General features: G+C 39.1%; 1 protein-coding gene across 5 annotated transcripts in view; it reads right to left on the bottom strand.

The window, feature by feature from the left end:
- Nucleotides 1-14126, bottom strand: part of UGGT1 (UDP-glucose glycoprotein glucosyltransferase 1) — a 44889-nt gene that overhangs the window by 16645 nt on the left and 14118 nt on the right. For 4 of the 5 annotated variants that reach the window (XM_062005913.1, XM_062005914.1, XM_062005915.1 and 1 more), the window contains 14 exons: nucleotides 13308-13407; nucleotides 12622-12682; nucleotides 9523-9614; nucleotides 8783-8933; nucleotides 8402-8521; nucleotides 7231-7316; nucleotides 6680-6815; nucleotides 5646-5777; nucleotides 4064-4228; nucleotides 3750-3870; nucleotides 2889-2987; nucleotides 1334-1357; nucleotides 686-780; nucleotides 156-362 (listed from right to left, as the gene is read on the bottom strand). In XM_062005913.1, the coding sequence (XP_061861897.1) occupies nucleotides 156-362; nucleotides 686-780; nucleotides 1334-1357; nucleotides 2889-2987; nucleotides 3750-3870; nucleotides 4064-4228; nucleotides 5646-5777; nucleotides 6680-6815; nucleotides 7231-7316; nucleotides 8402-8521; nucleotides 8783-8933; nucleotides 9523-9614; nucleotides 12622-12682; nucleotides 13308-13407 (1589 nt within the window). The remainder of the gene's footprint in view (nucleotides 1-155; nucleotides 363-685; nucleotides 781-1333; nucleotides 1358-2888; nucleotides 2988-3749; nucleotides 3871-4063; nucleotides 4229-5645; nucleotides 5778-6679; nucleotides 6816-7230; nucleotides 7317-8401; nucleotides 8522-8782; nucleotides 8934-9522; nucleotides 9615-12621; nucleotides 12683-13307; nucleotides 13408-14126) is intronic. The other variant, XM_062005916.1, reaches the window with a different exon arrangement.

The following is a 14126-nucleotide window of genomic DNA, read 5'->3' on the forward strand; positions in this document are numbered from 1 at the left end:
AGAGAAAACAAACCCCAACCAATAGCAAAGCCAAGAGTGTCACACTCCATTGCTACTGCATATACTCTTCTGCATATGGACATACTACACTAAAAAAACTCATTAGAAGAAAAGCAAAGTACTCTGTCTTTGTAAATGCCAACAGGCATGCTTACCCCAACAGCAAACTCTAAGATGTCAGCTCCTGCCTCCAGTGCCTTTGCATTTTCTTCCTTTGCCATTTTGGTGATGAAGTTCTTGGCATTATTTGATGTTTGTGTCTGCAGAGCTGCCCATATGGCTTTAGCAACAAGGGTATTCTGGCTGTCTGGATCTTCACTGGGATTATTAATCATGCTGATGCGAATGTTATTGCTGGATTTCTGTGTTGAACCAAACATGCATTAGGCAAGCTTTACATTTCCAGGTGTGTTTTACATGAGAAAAACAAACCTGGTATAAACAACACTATAGCAAAAGCTTTGAGCTCCTGAACCAGAAAAAGAGATTCCAATTTAAGCAAATGACAGCATAAGGTTAAAGGGGTGAAGGAACTAATTGAACATCGGGTGTTTAGTTTATATAAAGGCACCACTGTGACAGGGATCTAGGTAAAACTGTGCTACATTAGAGACACGGGGCCATGGCCACCACTCAGAGGTCTGGCAAAACAACCCTCACCCTTTCAAATGAAAACATTACCTACCTGATGTTTAATTGCATCATATAGCAGTTGCCTCCCTGAAGGTTTATCAAAATCACCAACAATCCAAAAAGTAACAGGTCTAACAAAGGAATCATCTGCAATTATAACAAACAAGCATGAGAGAAACTTGAGGGCGAAGGGAAGGAAAGCTTCGGGTTTTCCTCATTTGGAGGAAAAAAATCATGTACATGTAAGGGTTAAAAAAAAGGTAAAATTACTCAGGAAAGTTATGGATGGAGGTAAGTTGTGAAGTCTGGCAAGACAAGAATAAGAGTATTGGTGTTACATTACCTAACTTGGTTAGGTAATGAAACTCAGGTTTCATTTACCTCTTTCAAAGTCCCACATGGGACAGCATGCATCAATGTTTCTAACCTGGATTTTTTTGGTTGCTGTTTGCTAGCTTTTTCATTTAGAAATTATAAAGGAACCTATAAATAAGAGATTCCAACTAGGACACAGACATCCCCTTTCTTCATACTGAAGCTGTTAGTTCACAAAATCAGTTTTGCTTAGAGAAAAAAAGCGCTGAAGCAAACATGCACTTAAACAGCTTCCTTCATTTCCTGCTGGCTCTACAGCTAACGTTACAAAGGAACCAGAAAACTCCCAAAGCACCACCACATGAAATGCTAAAGTATGAGTTACCATAGATCTCCTTGGAAGACATTCCTGGTCAAAAAGCAGAAAGGAAAGGGGGAAAGAAGAGAGACGTTAATATTTGACAGTAATCCCAACGTGTATCAAAAAGCTGCAGCACTGTACTGAGCATAATGAATCTCTGAAGTTCAAGTCCAAAAAGCAACAAGTTTGTGCTGATTTTATTAGAATAATCTTTGACTTTTTCTTCCCCTCAAATAGACTGATGCTTTCTTTTCATGCCACAGCATTAATTACATATGACCAGTTTCATACCAGACCCTGAAGGTATCGACTCAAACTGTTTGCAAAAACTGTCATGCTGTTGAGACTTGGATGTTAGCTGGTTTTGTTACCTTCCCTGTCGAAAAACCTGTAGGGCCAAGGAAGGGATTGTCCCCCTACACTTGGTGCTGGAGAGGCCTCACCTCAACATACTGTGTTCAGTTCTGGGCCCCTCCCTACAAGGACACTGAGGTGCTGGAGCATGTCCAGAGATGGGCAACAAAGCTGGGGAAGGGTCTGGAGCACAAGTCTGATGGGGAGCAGCTGAGGGAGCTGTGGGTCTTCAGTCTAGACATGAGCCCTCTCTACAACTACCTGAAAGGCAGCTGTAGTGAAGCTGGGGTCAATCTCTTCTCTATAGTAATGAATAATAGGACATGAGGAAATGGACTCAAGGTGGAGGTTTAGACTGGACATTAGGAAGAACTTTTTCACTGAGAGGGTTATTAAGCATTGGAAGGGGCTGCCCAGGGAGGTGGCGGAGTCCCCATCCCTGGAGATGTTCAACACACACATAGATGAGGTGATGAGGGGTATGGTTTAGTTTAGTGATGGGCTTGGTAGCGTGAGGTTAGTGTAATGATTCTGTGACTGTGATTTAAAGTGGTGTATGCAGTGGTTGGAGATAGTCCTGGGAAAACTTGTGGGAGTCTAGTGAAGACAACAGACAGGAACAAGTGAAATGACAGCAGGTTATTTATGCTGCCTAACTGAAATGGATATAGGGAAGGCCTGTTCAAACTCTGAATTATGTCTGTGCCGGTATTTTTACAGTCAGAAGTACAGCTGAGTTTTAACACTAATGGCAGGCTTTATGTGTAACTGTAATAATACTGTCATGGAAAAAGCAGTACACACCCTGGAGCACCAAAAACAGCACAGACCACATTCAGTGTTGCCTTACACCATGGGCAGGAACAATTGTCTTCTGATTCCATGTAACGTTTAGTCATTTCCAATAGTGAGACAGAAAGCTAAAACCCCTTCTGTATTTTTCTCATCAAGTGTCACTGCAGGATCAGAGCTTACACTGCTGCACTTCTAGTGCTCATCTGGATTACAGCAAGAGCAGCTTCAGGAGAACTTCATTATTAATTGAAAGCTGGGATTACAGAGAGGAACATTCTTGTTCCACGTAGCTGGTGTGCCTTACGAAAAAAATCTTTGACACTTAGGTAGCTTCACTACTCATAGGCTCAATGTGTGTGCTGAGCACTGTGTATATGCTTGGAAAGGAAGACATCAAAGATTTGAGTTCATAACCCAGTGCAGGTGTTACCTTTCTTTGTTAAGTAGGTCATGCTGTTTGCAACAGCAGCTGTCTTGTCTTTGGAATCCAACGTGGTAAATCGAGCAAAATCATCCACGTAAAAGTTATCTGAGGAAGAGGAAAAGTATGAGATGCCAAAGCAAACAGTCCATGTAAAGGGAAAGGAAAAAATCACTACTAGTACCATTAAGGACACCTCGTGATACTGGTTTTTATGTCTCATTTCCACTGTTAACGTATAAGGTGAGGAATGTATTCTGGTGCCTCCTAAGTTACATTTTTGTCTCAAACACATTAACAACTACACTGCATACTGGATATGCAGAAGTCAGTTGAAAAAACTGTTCAAGTCTCACTTAGTTGAAGTTAATTTATGTAAATAACATACATTTAAATATTCCCTGTTTTAGTGTTTTTCAAGCAGCTCCAAAAAGGTGGTTGTACAGGTGTTTTTGCAATATTGTCATCTTAGTGCAGTCACTGCATTGGGTGTTAGTATATTTAGCCATGAAAAGTTCTGCTAAATCTTAATTCCAGAGATGACTGTCAGTCTCTGCTCTAAAGGAGGTTAGAAATAAGAAACAAGCATTATCCATTACCTGACCATTCTTGGCTTTTGTAAGCATTGCTAAGGCCTCAACATCCTGAGCCACACTGTCATAAAGGTTTGTATAAAATCCAACCAAATCCCTATTTTAAAAAATCTTTAGACATTAATGCTGAGATTCTACACAACATCTCCCCCAGCTCCAGGGCTGGAACCTCACTTGGGATGCTGTTAATAACTTTGCCGCTAGAGATTTGCACTGGGACAGCAAAAGTCTTTGACTCAGATTCTTCAGGTTTAATGCAATTAAAAGCATTCCTTACTCATTCCTGTCAGATCTAGGTATTCTCTGTCAGACGTTAAGATTCTTGAGTTAATTCTAGGAACAACATTAGGCTGGTTCATGATGTATTCAACCACATCTTGGTCATTAGATAATTCACCCTGAAGGAAAGCAAAAGGCAACGTTCATTATTTCACATGTGTATTTGCCTTAGGTAACCTCAGAAAAAAACACAAACAACAACAAAAGCAAATCAAGACAAGCAAACAAGAAACTATGCAAGTTCTGTTGACTTGTGTATTACATAGTCAGGGATTTTTGAGTCAGCTTGTCACACCTCCTTTCTGCACCTACCAGGTACACGGCTCGCTGGAAGATGCCAGTGGTTTCCAAGATTTTGTGCATTGTCACAGTTTCTAGGTCATCAGGATCCAGCTGATCTTTTTGAAAAGGCATTCCATTGAACAGCACAACAGGGAGAGGACCTATGCCTGTTTGTTCATAGTAACCTCTGGCTGCCTAAATACAGGGAAAGAAGCAGCTTTACCACGTCAGCCCATTACCACGAAGAGTCATCATGTTTCCATGTGATATCCACACAAGTCTATTCTAAACACACTAAGATGTCCTTCCAGCTTTTACACGATACAGAGAGTATTAATTTTATGAAGCATGAACAAAACATCCCTCTCTTGGAGTTTCAAAGGAAAAAAAATGTCTTCATAATACAGAGGTGCAAAACATTCCCTGCTGTCATTCTGTAAATAAATGCATTCCAACCAGCACTTTCTAGTCACTGTAAGAAACGCACAGCAGGGAAACTGACTTTGCAAATGGCAGCAAACGCACGGCAAGCAGCGATAGCTATAACTATTTTTCAGATCTCATGGAAGAGTTGTTTGGTGGTGTTTTAACTTGTGTCCTTTCTGTGGTTATCTCCACAGCCCTATCTAAAGGTCTGCATCCTTACCACAGATGTAGCTGTGCTGAACAGTGTCAAGTACACCGGTTGCACAGAGCACTTTGCATGTGTTAGGAGTTTCTAGAGAATAGTTGTTGCTTTTGGTTTGTTTGGGTTTGGTTTGGCACCTAGTATGTAAGCTGAAAAGGCCTCTCTGGTCATACAAAAATGCCTGCCTTAGTTTTATGGGGTCTGATTTCCTCAAAAAACTTTTCTCTTCACTTTTCTCCATCAGAAGATGGAAAGCATGTGTGCACATGTGTGCACTTCTGTCTCCCTGACCACGTTCCTTCCTTGTAGGCATATCAGCTGTGTTACAGAGCTATTGTAGACAGTACTTTCATTCCTTCTTTTAGAACACTAAGTATCCTCCTATAGAACCTCAGGTAAAATCTTCTTCATCTCACATATCATTTGATCCAACAGTGATTTCCTCTCCCAATTTTTTTCAGAGAAAGGTATCAACCTTAAAAAACAACTTTAAGAAACTGAGAAAGACTGTAGCTTTGCTAAAGGAAAGGCATTCTGAATTCATCACCATTGCTTTGTCTTCACACAGTATTCAAATACTGATAAAGAAAACCCACAGCAGTCCTTTCCAGACGTTAAGCCATTTGGTTTTCTTAGAAACCATCCCATCACCTTGATTTTTTTCAAGTGGTTTTAAATTCTACTGAAGTCTGTGTGACAGAAGGAAAGCATGACTTAAGACTCACAGGAAAGTTTTCTTGGGCTTTGTAATATACATATACATTTTTAAATAGATATATTACTCTCTACATATATAATGTATATTATATAAAGCTGAATGTAAATACTTATTGAAGTCTTACTGAAAGTCACCCTGTGTGCTTACAAAATAGCCACCTGGTTAGTAAGAGAATTGGCTCAAGAAACTGAATGTCACTGTCTTTTCAAAATGGTGTTGAAACAAAAATTGTAGGGAAAAAAAAGCTCTATTTGATGGATTCTTACCTTTCTGTTTTGATCATAGGCAGAATCCATTCCCAGAATGCTGTTGACTTCCACATATGGATACTGTTTCTCAAGAACACTAACCACATGCTCCACTTTCAGCTGATCTCCTGTTCTTACTTTGTTATATATCTGAAAAGAGGGATACAAATTACAGCTGCAATCCTAAAGCCTCTGTCTTCATCAAAGGTAAGTTGACCTATCACCTGTGTTCCAGTAGTTATAATGAAGTAATTATAATGACAGATTGCAAAACAGATTTTCATATTTATTTGCTAGCTGCAATAACAACTTCCAAACACTTGTAGCTCTTCTAACTGTCTTGCTTGACCTTACAGTCATTCCATTGAGATTAGAAGGAGGTAAATATCAGGTATTTCCTCAAATAATAACTTGCATCTTTAATTAGTGATGGTATTTGAGGGAGAAAAGTAATGCTCAGGGAAGAAAAGGCTCAAGTAAAGCATATCCAAAGAGCTACCCTTCAGAACTCAAGACATGCCTACAAACAATACAACAGACCTCACATATAAAGTAACTGTTTCCCTCTTGAAGGCACATGATTTTACTTATGACTTCCAAACATCTAAAAAATGAGACTTAAAGGACTAAAAGTAATTGTCTTAAAGTCATCATCAGTTCAATGCTACAGTATGCCCCAGCTTGCTGATTTGTACAACAACGTCAAAGCACAAGTGAAAATGCATTTAGTAGCACCTGTACTGTCCTTTGATGTGGCAAAAGTATACAACAGGAACTGTTCAAAACAAATTATGATATTGAAGGGATAAGGCACTTCAGGACTCACTGGCAGAATCAGCAGAACATGCAAAAGCATTTAGTGTCACATTTAAAACAAGTCTCCCTTGTTAAAGGTAGGTAGGAAGCCCCTGACAAAATAACGTGAACTCAGAGATACTCTGAATAATAACTGAGTCAAAGACACTTGTCTTCTGTTATCTACATATTAGCATCTAAGTATTTTAGTCTTTTCCACAGATGTATGCTAATTTCCATTTTAAATTAATACTTACAGACATGACCATCTGGAAAGCATAATTGTTGTCCATTTCTTGTGCCACGTAATTGTATGCCCTAAGGAGGGCAACACCGGGATCCTGAAGTCCATCAACATCCTCTGAGTCATTAACCACAAAGACAAGTCCTATCCTGCAATCAAGCAAACCCCACATGCTGAATCTATCATGCTAATACATAATCAACTCTTCATACACCTGTCAGCTACGACCATCATCTTAGAGGCATTTTCTGGAGCAGACTGGCAAGATGTTGAGCAGAGCAGCCAGGAACCAACTTGGGACGTGTCATGTCTAATGGTGAGACCATCAGAATCTTCTTTTTTATCTCTCTTTCATCCAAACTACTTGCTATTAAGTTTCTGTTGGATTGTTAAAGAAGCTGAACTCTGTTTTGCTAGTAGCAAAGCTTATATTCAAACAATTTTAAAGAAGAAACAACCAACCTGAGATCTGTAACATTTCTACAGTGTCTACAATGAAAATGTTACAATTACACAAGTCACAAAAACATGTGAAAAAAGTCCCCATTACAGCGTAGCAATTACCTCAGTGGGATGTGGTTACTGAAGAACATCTCTGCCACATTCAGTAATTCAGCTGTGGTTTCATGAGTGGGATCTAATATCAGCACCTGCACACAAATTGCAAGTGAAAAGTTTCTGTTCCCTTAAGAAGTCAAGATAGGGGTTTTTGATTAGAGTTTCGTTCAAGAGTCATGCAGTATTGTCATCAGTCCTGGTTTATATGCTGTCAGGGAGATGAAGCCCACTCAATAATCTACTGTAAAACCCTTCTTTAACCAGAAGAGACCAGACTCTTTATGTACTTCATGTCTTTACAGAAGCATTCAGGCTTCTGCTTCTGTGTGTACACAAATCCACCTGTTAAATTATGCATGGGAAACAGGCATCTGTCAGAGCTGACCAACACAGCTCTGCTTGGCTCAACCCCCTGGCCAGCTGATGCTGCCAAGACATTCTCAAAGCAAGCCCAAAGCCAGACAGAACTGGGCTATTCAGAATGAATTTAGGCCCTTTATTTATGCCAAGTGTGGCCTTTTCATTTAATAACATCTGTGTTAAAGGACTGAATTCCAAAAGAAAAATATAACACATGAAAGCTCTCACAGCTTGAGGTGGTTCAAGTCATATTTGCCACTAACTAGTGGAGTCCCTTCTTCTTTGGGGCCATTCTGGCACACAACAGGAGCTCAGTACAGAATTTATAAATGCCTTTTTAGATGTAAGTACTTTACTTAGAGGCGAAAAGGACACCCAGGATTAAGTGCAGGGCAGTTGATCACCTTTTGAAGTCTTGCTGCAAGAATGCTTTCTAACTGACACACTGAAGTTGTTCTTAACCCTGTTAAGAAGTCAGTAATTAACAAATTTGAAACATTTCATCAACTAGCTTCAAGGTATTATCATAAAGGTGAAGTGCACCACTTTCTCATTTGTCAGATGATAGTTTTTTCCATTGATGAAGCAATTTTTGGCATCTCACAGACACCAGAGAATCATGCTCAGTCATCTCTGCTCTCAGCCATAACTTGCTAGTACGAGTACAACAAAAGCTCATAGAAAAGCCTCCTCTCTCGAGATGTTTAAGCGACAGGGAATCCAGCAGATACGTGAGCAAGTCACAAAAGTTAACGTCCCTGCTGTTGAAAAAACAAAACGCACATTTCATTTCATTTCTAGTCAGCTTGTTACTTACAAAATTATGGAAGTTCTTTCTAATTTGTCTGATCACTCCTGGAAACGTGGGACGCAGCAGTTCCTGCACACTGGAAGGCCAGGAATAGTACCGACTGTCAACTTCAAGATTGTTGATCCACTAAGAAAAATCAAGGCACTGAAATGATTGACAGGTCTCCTGCTCAAGTGTGAGACTGTAAAATATTTTAAAATCAGACACTAGTTTGAGAATTGAATAAGTTAAGCTTTTTAAAAAGAGCTATTTAGAACCTTAGGTTTCTTTTTCCCTTCACTGCAGTTCTAGAGCTGATGGTGAGACACGGTCAAAAGTTCCCCAGACAGCTTAAGAATGCACTGCCCAATGGCAAATCAGATCCTTCTTATATAAAACTACACTCACTGAAATAGCAGAGCTTCTGATGTCCACAGCATAGTCAGATTCTGATGGCTGGATGTTCAACTTGAGAACATTGTGCAAGGAAAGGCCCTCAATTCCTAAGCTGTGCAGGCCCTCCATAACACGGGCTTCATTGCGTAGCACATCAATCAAGCTGGCAGGAAAGAAAAAAGCTGGTTGAATTTTAAAGAACTGGATTTTAAAGGGTTAGCAGATGAAAGGTATAAACAGGTCTGTACAGTGCTTCTTGTTTATCACCTATTTCTACTGTCCTAAGGAACTTGAGATAACTTAAACCTATTCAATTATATTGTATTTGGAGGAAAAGTTACATGAAATAGAGGTGACTAAAGCATGATATACATATGGAACTTCAACTGTACATTACTGAAATCTTGACAAAGATATAGAGTGGTTTTCAGATGATTCCTCTGAAAATCAGTCTTTGGTCCTGGAGAGCAAAATCTTGCTAGTCACAGCACAGATCAAAAGAACCATAAAGGGTGACTTCCCATTCCAATCTGCAAAGGCACTCCAGTTTTCACATCAGCTTTTTTGTTAGAAATGCATTTGTGTAAGACAAGGAGACATGATTTGTTTTTTCCAGTACTTCACAATCAAACCTAGTCTAGGTACAAACTTAGTGAAGAAGGTTTCAAACTAAGTGACTTTATCCTCACGCACAAGCAAGATACAAGCTCCTAAACAGGATACAGTTATCCTGAAAAAGAAAACATCCCTACCTAAATATGTCCTGAGTGTCTAAATCAATAAGTAGTCCGTTGATGAACAGAGCAGAATCTCCTGGTTGCAATCCTAATGTTCCTTTGAAATACTGCAAGAAAGTAGAAAGCCATTAGAAGAATGCACAGAAAATAAATTACTGGAGAATTGAATGTGTCCCAAGTGTAGATTTTCTCTCCCTTATTGCATTACAAATTGCTTTATTTCTCATCTGCAGCCTTTGCTGACTTGGTGCACACATCCACACCAGAGGAAAACACAACTGAAGCTGTTTAGTGCATAGATATATAAAGCAGGATTGAATTTGTTTCTTTCTACATGATTTAGTACTGTCTAGGAAAGTCCCAGAGTAGACTTTTTCATTATATTAATATACAATATATTATAGATATATTTAATTATGAGATTAAATTATTAAAAACATTGAAGAGAAGTAATTTTTTTTTATCTGACAGCTCACAAAATAGATGGACAAATAGCATCCAGTTACCCATCTTAACTCTTCAATATGCAGCTTTGGGCAGAAAAGACCTCACTAGTGGAATTACTGTGTTTAAGATACCAGTTAAATTGACATACTCATTGTGTCACCAATAATAAGCAGACAAGCTGTCATTGCAGTCTTGATCTCCCTAAAATCAGGCAGCACACAAATGGAAAAAGTCATGCCAGTGTTTTGGAATTTCTTGTTAAGTAGCTCTAAGCAGTACCCCATTTGAATGGGTACCTGCCCCTGAACTGAGGCACCATCATAGGAAACAATTTTGAATCAGGAGAGGTGAGCGAGACACACTCTTCCTGAAGCAAATTCCACAACTCTAGCATGAAAAGGTCTGTTTAAAATCTGAGAAATTGCATTGCTTCCTTCCTTCCAATACCTCTTTTCTTGCAGTAGCAGTTACACAATTCTATTGAGAGGCACGGGGAACAATGAAGGAGAAACATGGTATTTAGACACTTAAAACCACTAATATCATAAAGAATGTGTGCAGAGAAACAAAGAGAATAGCAGGTGTGATGTGAAGTACCAAGAACAGGAAAGCAGCATCTATTCAGGACAATTTTAGATATTTTGTTAAATAAAAAGGCTCCCAAAGTAAGCTGAGTACAGGCAGTGTAAAATATAACTTACTAGTAGTGAACTTCACTATCAAATCATATCCACACAAACTGAGTGATGCCAAAAATAGCTTTAAAGGGCAGGGTTAAATGTAGCCACATCTGGATCTAGTAGCCTGGACTACTCTGAATAAAAATGAATCCACAAAGTCATGGCTTTACCAGTGGACCAGTGAGATCTAACACAAAACAGAAGAGCCACCAGGTATCTTTAGCTTGCACTTACACTCTAGACTGGGTTCCTTCCATAACCAGAGTGTCAAACCACATCCTTTCTTTTCTGATTTTATTGCTATTGAACAACAAGAGATTTCTCTTTCAGAACAGGAGTCTCAGGGGATTTGTAAGTAGATGTCTGCTAATTTTGCATTTGCTACTAGACTAACCCACTATCATTGATTAGATTTTCAACAGACATGTGTACACCACATACTTTGTATTTTCCCTATGAATACCAAGTGACACCAAAATGTATGACTAGAGCAGCCTATATCATATAGCAAAAGCTGTTGTCTGGCTTCGGTTTTATTACCGTCTTAAACTTTTATTTTGCACTTTATCCAGACTGCACTATCAGCTGTATCTGAAGTGTACAAAATCCAGCACAACAGCTTGTACTAGGTTCACAAGTGGCTATTGTTTTTCTCTCAGTGCTTTGCTAATGCCAAGTACACAACAAAGCTGTTGAAACATTTTTCTGCAAACACCAGAACCTGCTCAGTGACCTCCAGAGGTCCTTCAAAATCTGAGGGGTTTTGAAAGCACATGTTGACTTACTTGGATAGCTGTTAAATTTTATCCTTTCAGTAGTTTCACTCTCAAAGCACCAATACTGGAACCATTTCCTCCACATAGTATGAATCATTCTAAGCCACAGTACAAGGTTTTGAGTTCATTCTGTTGACTTCCTTGTAAACATTGATGAATTCAGGTACCTAAGCACCATCTCAAACTGAGGAATGAGAACTACATTTCTTCTTCATCCTTAAAACTTTAAGAAGAAGCTAAAGATATATTTGAAGCAATAGCTCTCTAACAAGATATGTTCCATCCAGCTCAGATATTTAAAAATCATCTAAAAATATAACTACCTTTTGACTTTGTATAACCTCCACTAAAAAGCACTTCACACTTCCAAATTCCAGTTGCTTTTAAGAAGTTCAGAACACAAACAAAACCTTAAAATCAGTAACTTGAAGTCAGCCTCTTTTGAACTACTCCCCAGAATGATTAATGCTTTGACATTCAGATGTCACACATCTGCTACACCACTGAAATAGAACTAGCCCAGACACTGAAAGGTGCCCACCTGGCAGGTACAGTTCTAGAAGAAACATACTGACCATCTCTGAACAACTTCAGCTGGCAAGTCATCACTACAGATGTGTGACTCAGAAACTATAAGTAAAGACTGATGTGACAGACACCAAAAATCTTTACTACTTCATTTTTGACACAGTCCTGTCCTGCAGATGAAGTTAAGACAGTCTGCACGGAAATCCTAACAACACCTACTCTGTATGTTTTCTTTAAATAAGCATTTTCCCCCAGGGTAGGCAACATAGTACTGTATTTAAAGTTAATTTTACACATAAATACAGTTACCAGAGTCTGTGTTTAGATATTGAACAGAAGATCATGTCCATGTATATTAACAAGTGTATGCACAATAACTATTGGATCCCTTGACTGCTGCAATCAACCATTCTAAGGGCAGCTCTGTGAACAAAATCCCATATTACCCTTCCCAGTGATCTCACTCCATGAATGGCTAAGAAATATTTTCCTGTTTGAGCAAATGAGCTAAATTACATTTCTAATGCATGTTTGAAAATCCACCACTTCTTTACTTCCCAGATGTTTACTGGGACAAAGCTGTGTGTGGAAATACCAGCTCAGTATTCTGAACAAAATGCAGACTTTCAAATAGAATAATTATTCATATGAAAACATAAGTGCAGAGGCTCTGGAAGCATTACCTTTTGGTTCTCTTCAATCTCTGCTCTGAGCTCCGAAGAAACAACTGTTTTTGTTATGGCTCTACAGAAATAAAAACATCAGGCTGTGAATCACCTTTATCTAACCTACTCATCCAACTTTTTGTACCTTATCTATATATTTTTATATATCTCCTCCTACTATAAAGAGTTACAATAGGAAGCAATTGCACTCTGTGGTACCATTAAACAATAGGAGGCACTATTTTTTCTCATATGATATAATTCAACAGAACATAACATTGTTAAGCACATGGTAACTCTCAGTGTTGACTTCCACACTGACCGTAATAAAAATGGGCAGCTGCTAAAAAGGCAGAGGTAGAAGCTGGCAGCAGAAAACAGGTGGGTAGATAAAACCACCAAACAGAAAACCTATCCAGTAAATTCTTGAGGACTTGATGCAAAAGGTTCAGCAGCATTTTACAAAAAAATTGAATGGGTAATTCTGTCAGATTTTTCACCAGTCCACATCAACTGCCATCCAAGAAAAACACTGTCCAGTCCTCTTTGTAACTGCAGGCTGAAGAACTTCTCTGCATAAACATTCCCTAGTGTTTTCTTCCAGCTAAGTGGAAACTCAGACTTTAACCCAGCCAATGCTGCCTGTCTCAGATTATGCTCAGAAGAAAAGACTGTAAGAAAATTACCTGGAACTCGTAAGTTACCTGGCCTTTGTAGGAAAGTTCTGACTAAGATCTTTCATGACCATCAGAGCATGCGCAGGGGGAGCAGTCAAAATACGAGCCGCACTCTGAAAACTCAAATCTGGAAGTGAAAAAAAGAAGTCAGGAATTCTAACCTGAAAAGCAAGCCCATACAGAGTCACCTTAACTTCAGCTTTCAACTTTGTTGCTTGTTTCTTACCTATGAAAATTCATTTTCTCTCCACACCATTAGATACATTTTTTAAAAGATCTTCCTTGCATACAGCTTCTATTTGTTGCTTTGAAATAAGTAACCCTTTCAAAATGGACCCATGTATCCTATCTATAGGTTGCTTCAATGAGTCCAGATTATCACCTTTTTTCTTTGGCTGAGAGGGGGAAGATTTGCCCTTCAGAAGAGGTCTGGGTACTTAGTTTCCCAAGCTCCTAAAACAAACAGCCTTCTGCTGGATATTGGTAGATTCTCTGTGGCTACAATATATGTTCAACATTTCCAAAGGCCTCTACAGATGACTTCCAGGGAAACAGTCCAGAGTTGCCTGTAGATGCTTTTGAAATTCAGTTTTCCTTTTGGTCTTGAGAAATCTTGGCTTTCCACACCATGTGACCATCAAAACAAACTTTACACTTCCTTAGCTTTTCTGCATTTAGCAGATCATACAAGCAGTCAGCAGGTCACTTATTGTACTTCCTAAGTCCTGTGAAACAGTCTTTCTAAAAGCCATTTCAACAGGAGGCACTTCAGAAAATGCAGTGTTTTGCAAGGCAGGAATTTGTATATCAGACTCCTTCAACTGTATGCAGCCACTAGCAAACTCA

Source organism: Colius striatus, chromosome 12 (assembly GCF_028858725.1).
Source record: "Colius striatus isolate bColStr4 chromosome 12, bColStr4.1.hap1, whole genome shotgun sequence".
Lineage (NCBI taxonomy): Eukaryota > Metazoa > Chordata > Aves > Coliiformes > Coliidae > Colius > Colius striatus.